The 17,102-nt window shown below is 35.0% G+C and overlaps 1 protein-coding gene across 1 annotated transcript in view; it reads right to left on the bottom strand.

Moving 5' to 3' along the window:
- Positions 1-2,627: 2,627 nt before the first annotated feature.
- LOC137651250 (cytochrome P450 3A41-like) overlaps positions 2,628-17,102 on the bottom strand; it is a 28,328-nt gene continuing 13,853 nt past the window's right edge. Inside the window, exons 2-7 of the mRNA XM_068384479.1 lie at positions 16,307-16,488; positions 15,518-16,202; positions 14,598-14,816; positions 4,550-4,610; positions 3,946-4,136; positions 2,628-2,853 (exon numbers count right to left, since the gene is read on the bottom strand). Coding sequence (XP_068240580.1) covers positions 2,687-2,853; positions 3,946-4,136; positions 4,550-4,610; positions 14,598-14,816; positions 15,518-16,202; positions 16,307-16,486 — 1,503 coding nt within the window. The 5' untranslated portion in view covers positions 16,487-16,488 and the 3' untranslated portion in view covers positions 2,628-2,686. The remainder of the gene's footprint in view (positions 2,854-3,945; positions 4,137-4,549; positions 4,611-14,597; positions 14,817-15,517; positions 16,203-16,306; positions 16,489-17,102) is intronic.

Genomic DNA, 17,102 nt, shown 5'->3' with positions numbered 1-17,102 from the left:
TAGTTGCCACATACTTACCAGTGGATGTTCTACCGCAAGGTAGTTTTTATCGCCCATACTGTAAAGTGACGCAATTTACGTAAATTCTCCTTTTTAATTAACAGCATAAAAATGATGCAATAGTTGGAAGTCAGTTCAATTTAAAGCCATCTCTCTCTCTGTCTGTGTGTGTGTGTGTGCGCGCGCGCACGCGTAAAGTTTAAGTTAAAAGTAATACTCTATCAGTGTCACAACAGTGTAAGAGTATTTTTATCTTTAATTATGAATATACATTTACAATATACTATGATGTATGAACAGTGATTGATAATTCAGATATGCAGAGAGAGAGAGAGAGAGAGAGAGAGAGAGAGAGAGAGAGAGAGAGAGAGAGAGAGAGAGAGAATATTCATGTGCGTGTTCCAATTAGCCTACACAAATTATTGCCATTGCTAGTCACTATTAAACTATCTCGTATCAAGGTCATTGGCAAAAAATTACATGTAGGCTATTATTTGCTTATTTTATGAAATTCCCTCAAATGAAATGCTTATAGATGATCCGTAAACTTTAAAAAATATTGTAATAATTGGAGCCGAACCATTTCCGAATAAAGACGAGTTGATTCTCGTAGCATTGCACTAACAATTGCGCAAACAACAAACAACGATTAAACAATATGAAATCACCCTGGTATGACCATATATATCCGGTTACGTAAACACATGCACTGCTAGAAAATTACCGCCTAACCATACCGGGGGTAACAGCCCATTATGCTTTCAGAGGATTGTTCTAATTTCAGGCTAGATATCACCGTCTAACATTTAACTTTTATCCCAAAACGACAATGATACGAATTTGATAGAGTGATTCGGCCTGTAGTTGATATGGAAGTGACATCACTATTAAGGACTGCAACTTTGCAAGTCTAATTTTTAATAAAGAAAAACAAATCTCGTATTCCTTCAAGTCCAGTGGAGCGTTTGAAGAATGAGATCACAATAGCACCCACTTAAAAGATTAGATAACTACAGAAGACTTTTAGGATATGGAATAGTAGTACAAAGTATGAATAATTCCATTTAGGCCTACTAAACCATTCAATGGTTTTAATAGTGCCATTACACCAATGATTTTGCGTAGTTAGCTTTGACAGATTTTCCATATATTAAAAAAGAATTAAGGGGAGTTCATGTCAAAACTTGTAGACTTAGTTTCAGAAATAGGGCTATCTGCGAAATGTTTCTTAATACTTTCAGGACTCATGAATATGGCTGTTTCATTAAACAGAGAGAGAGAGAGAGAGAGAGAGAGAGAGAGAGAGAGAGAGAGAGAGAGAGAGAGAGAGAGAGAGAGAGTTTAATTTAACGTATTCACACAGACGACGCACCTACGACGTCCATATCTCTAGGTAAACAAATCATGAGTAGGGCCAAAGCTTTACACCTCAGCCATCACATCAACACGTTACTTGATTCACGCGATGCACTGTATGGTTACTTAGATGGCTTTTCAACGTCTCATCGACTCCTATCTCCTTTTGAGTCTTTAGTTTTAGTTTAGAAGTAAAGAATGTTCCCACTTACATTCTTCCATGTTCCTGTAGAACTCTTCTAGCTTTCAATTCATAGTACAATGATGGAACTTTCCTATTTTGAATATACTCAGCTGCTTTCAACCTATCTTCATTTTCTATTTACCTCCATAACCTTACTCTTCCTGACACAGGTTACACATGCAAGTAACAAATCATCTTCCATATAGATTTACCATTTAATTTGCCTTCATTTAGCACAGTACTACACGTGTTCACAAGGTTTATGGCCTCGGTAGTGAAGTGGTTACATCTTCTGGGGGTTATGGTTCTTTTGTATTTGGACAAACCGGCTGAATCGAAACTTCTCCCAGGAAGGTTTTCTGTTGGACCTAGTTTAACTACTCATTCTACTCTTAAATCTAGATTTAATATTACACTTGAATTAGTCTTGTCTTCAATTAGTTTAGACGCTTTGCTATTTGGGAATTATCATCAATGCTATGATACAAGTTTCAGGGGATTCCATGCGCAATATAAAATCTATACTGTAAAAATGGTCAAAGCTTTCCTTATGTATATATTTCGAGTGCGCTATTTTACTTCAGCGCTACACAACAACTGCATGTTGCATCACTACTTTGCAATAATAAACGTCATAGAATTTATGACATGAGAACTTCTATGAGCTCACAAGTGGACGAGTCTTCTAGAACTATGGCTTCTCTGGAGATGTTAACCTTCACTCTTGTTTGCAGACGAGACCATTTCAATTTAATCCCAACTAGATTTGGGATAAATCACCACTACAGTGACCGTCCTTCAACACCTGACTAACGGGTTATGTAGGTGCAATGTATTTCACGGTAAGGAATTCTATGGAGAAATAAAAATAACATAAATTTGGTGGTAGGAGAATTTAGTGGAACATGTGAAAGTGTCACATACTGGTTTGAACTTTTTATAATGACGGGAATACTTTGTATAGAACTCTGCATAAACAGTATAAACTGTATATATATATATATATATATATATATATATATATATATATATATATATATATATATATATATATATATATATATATATATATAATATCATGTATGAATTTCTTTCATACTTTCCAAATAGGTCACATCTGCATCTTCGAGGAAATTCTGTTGGCAATCACTCTTCATTCAACGGATTAAGAACAAGATTAACCTTCTGGGGTTTCAGAAGTGCAAATCCAGTGGACAACACCAATTCTTCATGACCTGGAGCAAGTGTCAACTCTGCTGCCAGGACTAGCTTTGCCAGAGCCACTTTCGCTTCCATTTGGGCAAACCGCATAGCTGGAATGTTTGGATGGTAGTTAGGAAACACGTTTATTCATGGGAGAAAGAAAGCATAAATCTTCTACTAAGATTTAGCATTGAATAATTACAATTCCGTTCAAAGGGATTCTAACAAAACATATTTCATTGCTCAGACTAGGTGCAGACCCAGTTGATGGAGCCAGAAATTTTCAAGAAAGGAAAAGAAATTACAACCAATCTCTCCTTACCAATTAATTAAAAACTAAATAATCTTGAACCGTATATGGATGATTAGCATTAATGTTCTCATGAAGGTCCTGATACTTTAAATTTCAGATAGAAGGAAGAATGGAAAATTTAATGGAATTACTGTAGAGTGATAACTGTATTTCCAGGTTTGTGAAAATAACAGTGCAAATCTGGAGTAGTGAAGCAAAAATGTTTATAATGGCAACTTGAAAATAGTAACTACAATGCTATGATACAAGTTTCAGGGGATTCCATGCGCAATATAAAATCTATACTGTAAAAATGGTCAATGCTTTTCTTATGTATATATTTCGAGTGTGCTATTTTACTTCCGCGCTACACACCAAATGCATGTTGCATCACTACTTTGCAATAATAAAAGTCAATTAGATGCTGAATTCAGAAACTACAAGACGTAAGACGAGAGATAGATGACAGCTTTACCCTTTCCTTGGAAAACTGTAGTTATAAAATGGCGACTCTTTTTTTTTTGTTACTATATAATAAAAACCAACTCTACCTATTTAAAAAGTTCCTGTCATTCCTTAAATACGTACTACTAATGTATATCATATATTTAGACGCAACACACCAGTCTAGGAAATTTGACCAAGAAACAAGTCACCATAGGCATTTACTGACATAGTTTATCTTGAGACAAACATCATGTGGGTATATTAACTTCTTGTATACTGTACCTTTATATTATACATTCAGATATACACTTCAAAATCTAATCACTAGAATTTTCTATAAATAAAATTCCTTATCACAGCCTAAACAGATTTATAGTGCATTTAGTTCTTGCATCTTCATATATCAAGAAAGATACAAATGGCTTCAGAATTGAACAAAGATAAAGATAGCAAGACCCCTTACCAAGACAGTTTCTGGGACCCAAGCCAAATGGCATGTAGGTGTAATTCGTCAAGTCATTCTTGTTCTCTGGTAGGAAGCGTTCCGGTTTGAAAACTTCCGGTTCTGGCCAGAATTTCTCATCATGGTGGATGGCATAGACGGGCACCTGGACACTTAGAGCCTTAGGAACTGTCAAATCAGTTCCTGGAATTCTGCATAAAGTCGAGAAGTTATTAAATGAAGGAATTTGGCATGGAAATACTGTACGGTGAACCTTGATGGCTAAAGTCAATTTCATTCTGAGCAAAAGCTTTTAAAAGTAACAAGTACATCAAGAAGCATTCTTAATGCAAGAGTTCTTAAGATATATATAACAACTGATACATTGTAAGAAGTGATAGATCCCACTGATACATTTGGCACTAAAACTTATTCTCATCATCATCAACAGCAGCTGCAACTAGTCCACTGCAGGACAAAGGCCCCAGGCGTGTCCTTCCACTCCCTTCTGTTTATGGTCTTCCTATGCCAGTCTATACACGCAAATTTTAGAGAGCGTGCATAATGTTAATAACATTGGAAAAAAATTGGTACTCTACTTTTTTTAAAAACAAAATGAACTTACCGATAGTCTTTCGAGCATATTCTCTCAAGCATTGGTGCAGGTGGATACTTCCTTAATGTTTCTGTAAGAAAATTAAAGTTCCTGTTAATGACAGAAAGCATTGATACCTTTAAAAAATCCGTATTATTTCTTATTAAACACAAATTATAAGGTTCTTAGAATCCAGATGTTTATCCCCAGATTGACCTTTTAAGGTTATGTATAAGCACCAAAATATTATTGGAACTAATGGATGATCAACATGTGATAGAAACTTGAGGCATATACATTTAATTACAACAAAACAATCCTGAAACACTCAAATAAATAAACTATGATTTTAAATTGAAATTTATTTTTTCTCTACATCAACAGGATGAGGCATTACAACGACAGGGAGAATGGAAAGGGTGTGACCTATGCAAAGAAGACTAAAAACAAAATACAGAACATTTATTTTCATGGCTAAAATTATGAAAGTTAAAGGAATAAGATATAAGTGTATGTACGTTGCAAAATCCTAGCACAGAGCTGGTGGTATGCATCAGTAGGGCCATGAATCTGAAAGAGTTAAAAACTTGCCACAATGGGTTGCCAAAACTGATATGGTACTATCCCAACTAATTTCAGAGTAAAATGGGTTAAAATTAAATCTTAAGATTTTCATTAAGAATGTTATAAATGGTTACAGGAAAAAAGCCTAATTACAGTAATAAGCATAAGATTAGAAGCTTTGCACCTATCTATAAAGTGATTGAGTGCCCGCAAACCTACTTTATGGAGTGAGCAGTTAGGAACCAGGAACCCTACGACACTACACTGGTGCTGGGGGAAATGCAAGGGTTTGTGCGTCAATACGAGGAGGAAGACATGACTTTAATGGAAAGCAAAATAACAGTATGCCTAGTACATGAATAGGATTTTACTATTCCAAGAGCAATTGAAGGTTCTCAACTTACACACATTTGGAGATACAAAAACAAATCCAACTGAAATCATAAATCTCAGATATTGTATCAAAAGTCCATAATGAAATACTGTAATAAATCACTATTACATAATTAATTGTAGCAAGCATGGCAACATATGGAATATGGAAAGGGATTATTTGTTGACTTTTGCAGCTGAGCAATTTGGTGAGGCCTACTCTGGGGCAAAATTTAACATTTGAGTTACAAACTACTTCTTGGAACTTAACTATTAAGTTTGTAAGTTGAGGATTTTCTTTATACGACAAGTCCAACACATGATGAAAATTTACCTCCGACACATCCTAAGAACGGATCTTGTTCATAACCTGAGGACCTCCTGTCTAACAAGTGGGACTTTCACCAAATAAAATCCTAAGTTCCATAGCAAAGAAATAGCCTTTGTAGTGAGTAATCCATAGTACAATGTGGTAGGTTTGCACTACTTACAAAAAGTGCTCTTAAAAAACTCAAATGCTGACAAAAAACTCCTCTTTTACTAGATTCTGTAATCTTAAAATTCTAATTCTAAAGAGGTAGAGTCACTTTACCTGTTGTGTAATAGACAATCTTAAAAATCTAACCATCAATATTGTAATCAAATCAACATTCATCAATATAATTCCTTTTTTAAACAACCTGCAATCCTAGATGGTAAGACCATAGGCCCTAAGAAGTAGCCCAGTGGAAACAAATGAAGAACAACAACACAAAGGAGTACCCACAAGAAACCAGAATTTTGCTCTAGCATATCATACGATTCATTTCACATATTTACATTTTTAACCCCATCAATGTATTCTCAATTTGACGTATTACACCAGACCAGGTGCTTTTCCCACTGTTTGAAGCAGTCCTGAAACTCTTGCAAAGTGATGCCCTTTAATGTCTATATCATTTTTTTTCTCCACTCTTCTAAGTCTACCAAACGTTTTCCTTAAAAGAATATTTTTAGTTTGGGTAACAAAAAAAAAAAAAAAAAAAAAAAAGGAAAAAAATCACATGAAGCAAGATCGGGAGGATTGGTAAGAGGGATTATGTTAGTTTCAGTCAAAAATGATCTCACTCAAGACAGCGTATACAGGCAAATTGTTGTGATGAAACAACCACTCTCCACTTTGCCATTCTGTGTGGACAATCCCTTTTGCAAAGAAGAAACAAGTCAGCATCGTCTTGACGTTGAACTTCCTTTGATGCACTTTTTTAGGGATGTGGTGATACTGTATGCTTCTATTGACTTGTTAGATGATTTGTTTCTTGGCTGTTGCCCTACCACTAGTTTTTGCCACCTGTGACAGTCTTCAAAAATAGGTCAGGATCAACTTCCAACTGTTCTCCCATTTCACAAAAATTATTCAGTCATGATTCCTTTTTGATCTTCCGTGAGCAAGCAAGGCCAAACTTTTGCTGCAAATCTTTCCATTCATTAAAAGGAGCTCTGGGACATACCAACAGAATTAACAAGCCCATTAATTGTTTGGCAACAGTTCTCCAAGATTATTTTAGAATTTTTATGGGAAGTTAATGGTTGTCCTTAATGAGTCTAGCCTTCAAGGAGGTGACCGTCCTTGTTACGTGAAACCACTTGTCAAATGGCTTTGCTCATGGGAGCATGTATGTAAGCTATTTGAAGCTTGAAACTGTTTCCGCCATCGCTTCCCGCAGCAGAAAACAGAATTCTATGAAAGCCATTGTAAAAATCGACAGCCAGGTGAGAAGCACTAAACATGAACACACACACTGCATGGAAGTAGTGTTTCACTCGACAATGCCCGTGTCACATCAATTTGCATCTTGATTACATAGGATTAGTCCTACAGCGAACGATTCTGGTCACTTCTAGGTACACCCTTGTATAAGAGGAATAAGGAAGAACAAGATATGAATAAGGAAGAACAAGATATGAACTAAGAATAGAGGACTCAAGAGATCCTACTAATCAAAAAAGTCATTCGTGCTCAATTTGATCATTTGAAGCTGCATTTATTCCACTATGTGACTTTTATTATTCCATAATCTGGTCACAGGTGGTATGAAACTAGAGAAAAGTGTGTCTAATCTCACAAAAAAAGTAAAACATCGTTAAAATTGACATAATATCTATCACCACTTGGTGTATAGCATATCCAAGAAAGATCTAAATGCACAAGATAATAAGAATCATGAATTACTTTTAGGTATAGAAACATCTAAATAAACGATGGTGCTGAAGACTAATGCTAAGATTTAGATTGGAAGTATAAGTTTTTTTATGTGTATCAGTTGATAAATAAAACAGAATGAAAACAAAAAAGATTATCTGGATACATAGATTTCATATACTCCTGGAAGACTCAATATTCCAATCTTGTGCGACTTTGAAGAAGATTTGGACTAATTGCGTTTCTCAAAATTGCTTTTGACAAAAATAATTACACTTAACAATTTTAAATGATTTGCATGCAGGTCGAGAAACATTGTCAATGAAAAGATCTGGGTGGAGGTGATCCATTGTCCTAGATCTATTAACAAACCTATTTTGAGTTTTGTTATTATTGAAATTTTTCCCAATAATTTGTCCCTAGGAGATGAGACTAATGGAAACTGAGTAGTATTACCGCCATAAGCATATCAATGTTTTCAATTCCAAACTACTTAGTGTGTATTTAGAATATAAATACCGGAGCAGTGGGACACCAGCACCACAGTGGAGACCATCAACAACTACTCTTTACCATCTATTCTTTTAATGATAAAACTAATAAATACTCTCAAAGCTCAATCTGTGAAGTTTTATCACAGAGTCTAGTAATGGAGAATATTTTTTTTGTACTAAATGTCCTCAGATCCCCATTTATATGCAAAATGGAAAGTGTTTATTCTGAGATATTGCAAATCTAGATTTCCTGGAACGCAAACAGTGTCATAATTATGGAAATCACTTTTGGCAAAAATTGGAATTGTCATAGAAGTGGACCTTTCCGTCATGCCACCTAAGCAGTGTCAGCATGAGATGGGTCAGGTCAGTTATCCTCTTGGAAAAAGACTTTTTATTGCTTATAGACAATCAGAATCATAATGGGAATGAGAAGAGACACTCATGCACAAGTGGTTGAGAAAGAGAAAATAATCAACAATAGAACAGACATATTTGCAAACCCTCATTGGTTAGAACTTTCAAGGCAATCTAGTGACTATCGACCCTTTAGACAAGACCTCCTGGCACTCCAGCATAGGGTAACCTTTCTAAGCATGAACTCTTCTGTCTATATCACAGTAGCAGTATCCACATGAAAAGGGTCAAGATAGTTACTCCTCTACTGAGGTGTTAGTATGCTATTAAGATAGTGTAATGAGAAAGGACTCTGTAGAGATAGCTCATACACACATGCTCTCTCTAAGCCCAATCTGTGAAAGTTTCAGAACAGAGTCAAGTTACAATATGAAGATTCTTTTTTAAAGTGCCCTTAGATCCTCAATTACAACATGGTAAATGGAAAGTTCTTATGCTAAGAGATATTCCAAATCTGGAAGATGTTTTGGAGTTTTCCTAGAATGCAAACATGGTTATAATCATGGGAATCACTTTTAGCAAAACTTTTAGCAAAACCTGGAATTGAACCTTTTCTTCATACCACATACGCAGTATCAACATCAGAAGGGCCAGGTCAGTCCACCTCCACATAAGACTTGGTATCCATAGGCAATCGTGATCACGTAATGGGAATGAAAAGATATAAATTCATGTACAGGTGATCAAGCAAGAAAAATCTACATTTCATGAAAGTAGGAGTCAGGGTGCTATAACACCCACCCCACTTTTTTTTGCCGAAAATTTACTTTTCTATCTATTACTTCAGAAAAGGTTAAAATACTTTTCTTTTTAGAGAATGTGGCATTTTACATTTCATAATTTCATTTTGTTTTACCAAAAGCTCTCCATTTCATGCTTATGCTTCTTTTAATTTTGGTCTCATATCCTGGAAAACACTTAGTGTCTGTCCTAAGTACATATATTTACTAACAATATCTACAGGTTTGTTCATACCCCTTATTTATAGTCCCTGCATTTTCATTGAACATTATCTGAGTTTTACTCATATTCCTTTTCAGTCCTACATTTCTCCTTTCTCTATTCAAATCTTCTATCATCTTTTATAATTCCTCCCATGATTCACTAACTAGAATCAAGTCATCTGCAAATCTTAAGTTGATAGGGCATTCTACATTAATATCAATTCCTACATCCTCCCAATCTAACTTCTTAAAAACTTCTAGGAACGATGTGAATAGTTTAGGAGAGATAGGGTCTCCTTATACAACTCCTTTTCTCAATTGGAATTTTCTCGTTAAATTTGTGTAGTATTAGGATTGTTGTGCTACCCATATAGATGTCTCCAAGTGTTCTAACATGAGCCATATTTTGAGTTGCTTTCATTATTGCTAAAGCTTTCTCATAGTCTTTAAATGCCATACATAGTGGTTAGGAATGCTCGGTTAATTTTCCATTAGGTGATTAATGGTCAGAAGTTTAATATCCGCTTCTAAAACCTACCTCCTCTATTGGCTGATTAAAGTCCAGATTTCTTTCCATTTTACTTTACTTTGATGGCTGCTTTTCCGGTCCCATGCAGCAGGGGATCCCCACTCTCTACAGGACCTCCACTGTCGTTTTACCTTGTTCGTTCACAGTATTTATCTTTTCAAATCGAGAATTGTTCATTTACTGTTAAATCGTCACTGTCAAAAGACTCATGAAATAAGAAAATCTTCAGTTTCCTCTTGAAAGCCTTAATGTCTTCAATCGTTCGAATGTTTCGTGGGAGCTTATTATATAGTCTCGGGGTCGTATATTTAAAGGCTCCGGAGCCCAAAGTGGACTTAAATCTAGGTTCCAACAGTTTGAAGCCATCTGTAACTATTCTCGTGTCGACACGATTTGTTGGCTGCGCAATATGTAGCAATTCTCTTAAGTACTTTGGACGCCCGGTTCTGATAACTTGGTGGGTTATTGTACATATTTTAAATTCAATTCTCGCTTTAATTGGCAGCCAGTGTAAATCGATTAGTATAGGGGTGATCCTTTCTCTAGGTGGGACACCTTTTATCAGTCTTGCTCCTCTGTTTATTATGTTTTATAATTTCTTAAGTTGCACTCTTGGTAAATTGTAGTAGATAGAGTTGCAGTAGTTAATCCTGGTAATAACACAGTTTATCACAATTTTCTTTATAGAATTTTCGTCCAGGTACTTTTTTATAAACGCAATATTTCTTAGATGATAACCAGCAGTTTTTATTACATTATTTATTTGGGCATTTAGAGATAGGTTGCAGTCAAGAAATGCACCTAGATTTCGAACTTTACTAGATAACGGCACCGAGTCATTATTTTTGTTCTTTTGAATATCACCTAAGTTTCTCACGCTGTTTTTGACTAATGTGATCTTTGTAAATATTTTATATATTACGGAGAGTAAACTTTTAAGGCGGTAAATTTTCAGATGTGTTGTGTATATCTTTGTGAAATATGTTTTTCTTTTTTCCTAAGCTGCAGGTATAGAGCAGTCTTGCAAACATGTTGTGTAAAGTTCAGCGATCATTACTACCATGAAATCTCCTCCATCTATTATCAAATAATTTGTTATGCAATCTTCTGCTTTGCGTTTTTTCCTACCTTTTAATTCTTTCTATACCTTTACTGTCACTTTCTGTACCGGCTCAGGTGTTTCAGTATTTCTATTAGCAATGTTATTTCTAATATCACTTTCATATAGCATTGTATAACAATCCTCTAGGATTTTTATCACTCTTAAAATAAGTTTTGACAATAAGAAGCATTTTAATATAACAATTGAGTTATCCTTCTATAGTCTCTAGACGGTTTAACTAAATAATTTTAAAGAAATTTCCATAGAATGTTTTCTTTTCTTCTACAGTTTCATTATTTCTATTGGAAAAGTTGTATAGAAATCCTCTGCAATTTTTATCACTCCATCTCTTTTGTTGACGTATACATTTTCATCCGATAAAGCAAACATCTGCCGGCCGCCTGTTTCAAGTCTTCTTTTCGTTAACGATGCTTTTTCCTTTCTTTTGTGTTTCCTCAATTATGTCTTATGTTTTAGATTGTTTATTGTTTTGGATAGTTCTGCTAATCTTATATCATCTCTCTTGGATTTTACCCCCATTTCCAATCTTTTCTTTATTAGGTTTTATGATCTTTTCTTATAGTTTTCCTTGATCTTGTTTAGGAACTCTTCCACCGATCACTTGTGCGGATTCCAATAAAAATTTTGTTAAATTACTTACTGTTCATTTCTTCTTCACTTGGTTCCATTCCATCATGTAGCTGGGAGTACATATTTTGTATTGCTAAACTAAACGCATAAGATTTTTCTTTTATTACATGAGTGTTTATTTTCTTTCGTAAAATGATTTTCTTTCTTTCCTTAGATCTAGACAAATTTTGCTTCTCGTCATTCTATGATCGCTTGACTTTAACTTGTTTAACTTTCATTTTTAACTAAATTAACTTTTCACTGAGAATAGAATCCTTTTCGTTTTTCGTTTCTACATTTGGGCTTCTCCATGTCCATTTTCTGTTATATTTTTAACAAAGAAAAGGTGTTCATGATTTTTATATTTTTTTTTCCAGCAAATTCTAAAGCATGTCTCCTCTGTCATTTATTGTGTCTACTCCAATCTTTCCTACAGCTGATTCTCCTCTCTTCTTTTGACACACTTTACATAGAAATCACCCAAAACAAATGCAAGTAGTTTTATGTTTTTTCAATATATCTCAAGATCTCCATAACAAAGGTTTTATTTCTTCCTCTGTATTGGATGTTGTTGTTGCATACTTTTGAATTTTCTTCATTTCATACTTTTTATCTAGTTTGAAAATGAGTCATGTAATTCTATCACTAATACTATGAAAAATTTCTATGTTAGGGTTGTGGTAGCCTATTTGGTAACGTCCCTAACTAGCAATCGCCGGACTGGGTTTAGAGTCCCGCTCAAACTCGTTAGTTCCTTTAGTGGCTGCAATCATAGCATTCGTGTGAGCTAAGGCAGGGGGAGGGATTAGGGATGCTTATAGGTCTATCTGCTGAGTCATCAGCAGCCATAGCCTGGCCCTCCCTGATCCTAGGTTGGATGGAGAGGAGAATTGGGCGCTGGTCTTTTGGGCAATTGTCCTGCATGATAGGGCAATGTCACTGTTCCTTGCCTCTACCATTCATGAGCAGCCTTGAAACCTCAAAGATTTTTATTAATAAGAAAACCCACTCCATTTTCTTCGTTCCTTACATGTCCTCTGAAGCAAAAGATATTAACTCGAATATTCACCAGCTCTTCTAATTTCACACAATCATGTGATATCCCAATTTATTTATATCAAGATTTCTGGTAACACAGCAAGATCTTCTTTCCTAGACAGGGTCCTGACGTTGTACTGTGCGTTGCGAATTTCAGTTGCCAAAGGAGGCCGTTCCTAGTCCATATGTATGTATATAGGCTACATATATATATACATACATACATAATTATATATATATATATATATATATATATATATATATATATATATATATATATATATATATACACACACACACATTTACTGTATATGTATAAGCACATATCATCATCATCTCCTACACCTACTGACGCCAAGGGCCTCGGTTAGGTTTCGCCAGTCGTCTCTATCTTGAGCTTTTAAGTTAATACTTCTCCATTCATTATCTCCTACACGCTTCGTAGTCCTCAGCATAGTTTCATTTCTAATCCTGTATTACCATTTTACTACCAATATTCTTCTGAGGGCTTTGTTCTTAAATCTACAAAATCTGATGGATATTGTTAAATTGTCATACCATGATTCATGTCCATACAGTAACACAGATCTCACTAAACTGATATATAGCCTGATTTTCACATGTATGTTCAAGCGATTTTACTTCTAAATTTTACATAACGTTGCCATTTTCAATCTTTCAATAAACTCCAATTCTAAAGATCCTATATTTGTGATCAGTTTGTAAATATTTAAATAATTCTACCTCTTTAATCCTTTCTCCACCTAACGATATTTCATCTTCCATTGCATGTTCCGTTCTTATCATCACTGTCTTTCATATATTTATCTTGAGCTCAACCTCATGTGATATTTCTTGCATTCTGGTAAACAAGATTTGGAAGTAATGAGGTGTTCTGCAATTAAGGACAGCTTCATCAGCATACTCTAGGTCAGCTAATTTCCTGTTACCAATCCTTTCCAATCCTTCCCCTCCATCCCCAAGTGTTCTATTCATAACAAAATCCATGTGGATAAACAGATTCCCTTGGAGTACTCCACTATTCACTGGAAATTCATTTGATGGGATTCCATTAACATTAGCTTTGCATTTGCTATGCTCGTGAACAGACTTAATCGTATTGAGACAAACTTGCATACACAATAAATAGAGAACTATAAACCTCTGAAACGACCTACCTACCAACCCTCAGTCAGTAATACTTACAAGGTAGCATAGAAATCATCACACCTATAGGAGGAGGAGGAGGAGGATGAATGCGAGAAGACCTCCTTGCCCTCCAGCGTGGGGAACTATTTCAGGACTTTTTTTCATTACTTCCGTACAAAGAGATCTCAGAAAATTAATTAAACATTTTAAAGACTAACGTTGCATGAAAACTAGTAAGTGCTCATGCTAGACAAATCAGGGTCTACACTGCCATGATGCATTGAATCTTTATTTCTTCTCTCTAGGAAAGGTCAAAGCTACATGAGCTTATGAGGTAAAAATTACAAATATTTTTGGATATAGAATACAAACTATTCAAGTCTTTAGATCACGTTCTACTGACCATCCAAAATAACTTATACTTGAATTATGAACATATCTAAACCAAAGACTATTATCCAAGAATATAAGATGACAACCAAAAATAACACTAGACCTACCTCAGGGGAAAATCTCTGTATACTCTAATTGGAAACATAAGTGCACAATTAGTTGAAGACTTCATTGCTAAAATTTTTTCAATTAAAATCATAAGTACAGTACTGTAATCAAAATTGAGAGCTGTAAAACAATAAGTTACTCAATACTATGACTTACCTGAAATGCAGGCCTCCAGGTACTTTGATTCCATAATGGCTTGGTATGTCATGCCATTGTTTTGGCTGATGGCATCCTGTATCTCTTCACGAAGGAGTTGTTGTTTATCCGAGTTCTTTGCCAGCTCATATGCAGCAAAAGCTAAGGTTGTGGATGAAGTGTCGTACCCAGCAATAATGAACAACACACACTGGGCTATAATGGTGTCATCTTCTAGAACTATTAAAGAAGGAGCAGCCTTTATTCAAACTATCGAAGGTCTAAAAATATTGATAATCAACTATGAACTAGCTAATTGAGTTACTAATTTGTGTTGAAGTGTATAGAACACACTATCATAATCCCTTTTATAAATATACAATAGAATTACCGTTGCATTCAGGTCCACTGCAAGGGTCCCCAGTCAAAGCATACAACATTTTGCAAAAGTTGGCCCAAGTATTCACCAGCCTATCTAGTAATAAATCTTACGAATGTATGTGGTTAATTTTCCACCAAGTCATACAAGTATTCACTTAGAAACCCACCAGCAATAAGTCATCAAAAAATTCTTACTGACTAAAGGTAGCAGTTAGCAAATCCCGTTCTTTATTGATTAAAAAAAAAAAAAAAAAAAAAAATCAAGAATTCAAGGTTATCTGAGGTATGACGAGTGTAACAGAAAACAAAACTTTCAATAATATCAGCCTTCGTCAAAGGAATCAATATGGCTTTAGAATTTGATACAGTATACACATAAGATACAAAGTATTATACCAACATTTAACCTGTTAGATGGGATTAGCGTAATTACATCCAATAAAAAATACTAAATGCAAATGAATGTTTTCTTAAATCTTTGTTTAACCATAGCTAACCATATCCATCAATATACAGTAATGCCAATTTGCAACTATACACTAGTAGTAAAGACATCTTACCTTTCTTTTTGGAAGGGTCACCTAAATCTTCCCCTGACTGTGCCTCGAGGAGTAGATCCAAAAAATCTCCTCTTTTAGTTCCTTTCCTTCTTGCAGCTAAAGTCTCTTCAACAACATTCTTAAAGAACTGTGTCTCTTTGGGAAACAGACTGAGCCCTAAAATTGAAAATAATTTCGGAGCTATTCCAAACATAAGGAAAATTATCATCCTGAAGAAACCAATCTCAAAGAAAGGGTCGGCCTTTTTTGGAAATTCGGCATTCTCATCAACAAGCGAATTGCATTCTACTCCAAAGGCACAAGAAGCTATAGTGTCGATGGTAAACCTTCCAAAATTATGCTTCATGTTTAGAAATGGTTTCTTTGTACTCTCTGCTAGACTATAAGCCACAAGAGCATCTGCTTTCTCACAAACAAGGTGAAACAGGTTTTTCATTTTCCCCGAAGTAAATGTTGGAGACATGATTGCTCGCAATTTTTTCCATTGCTCTCCATTTACATTTGTAAGCATGTCATTCATGCACTGATCTTTCTTATTTGGAGATTTGAAGACTTGCCGATCTGTGAAGTGGTCAAAGTCCTTGATAAAAATACTTCTTATCATCTCTGGCTCACATACGTAGAGAAAAGGAGAGAGCATCATATACCCTCCAGCCAACCCATTTCTGGAGTATTTCTGGTAAACCTATTAAGAAGAGAAATGAATACTCATGGAATGAAAAGATTGATTACATATGACCACGCAGTTAAACAGCAACCGAGTCAAGAGTTATTTCCACAGACACTCACCTCAATATCAAACATCCACCGTCCTTGCTTTGTGGATCCAATTCTGTCAAGATGACCTAGGAGGGGGGTTATGGGCGGAGTTAATATCCCACGTTTTGCCCAATAACTGTATTTATGTCTGCCATAGAGCCACACAGAAACCACGAAAAGGACCAGCAGGGACACTGTTACCATGAGCATTTCTGGAATAGAAACCCATAAAAACAATTGATTAATTATGGTTTCAAAGAGCCTATTTGAAAAATGGAAAACAATAAAGCCCATAACAGAAGTTTTTAAAACTCCTCTTATAATCCTCATATTTTCTACACTAAATACTGTTTTTTTTTTTTTTCTTAACGTAAGATGTATTTTCATTTACAATTAAATTCACAGAAATAAATTTCAAATTACACGGTATGCATTTTCTAGCCTGCATTTAATAAGGTTGTAAGGCTTTTTCATAAAAGAATACATTCTTTGAGCTTTTCAACATATTATTCATCTGCTCCATAAAAGTTTCCTGCTGTGTTTTTTAAAACTAGTTTCATGACAGTTATTCTTAGCACCAGTACAGCTATTAGTCATTCTACTTTAGCTCAATTGTTTCATCATTCTAAACCGATTATTTTCTCAAAATTATACACTCATAATTGGTAGTCATTTCGATTTTATCTGTTTGAACAGTCAATTGTATTTTACAGAACACCTGTACTGCTTCCTTTTTTCACCAAGTGTTGTCCTTACAAATGCCTTGCGAAATACAATCCTTCAGAAATGGTCTTTGAAAGCTCAAATATCATCTCAGTTTGTTTCT

The sequence above is a fragment of the Palaemon carinicauda genome, chromosome 12, assembly GCF_036898095.1.
Source record: "Palaemon carinicauda isolate YSFRI2023 chromosome 12, ASM3689809v2, whole genome shotgun sequence".
NCBI lineage: Eukaryota > Metazoa > Arthropoda > Malacostraca > Decapoda > Palaemonidae > Palaemon > Palaemon carinicauda.
This window is presented reverse-complemented; position numbering and strand designations above follow the sequence as displayed.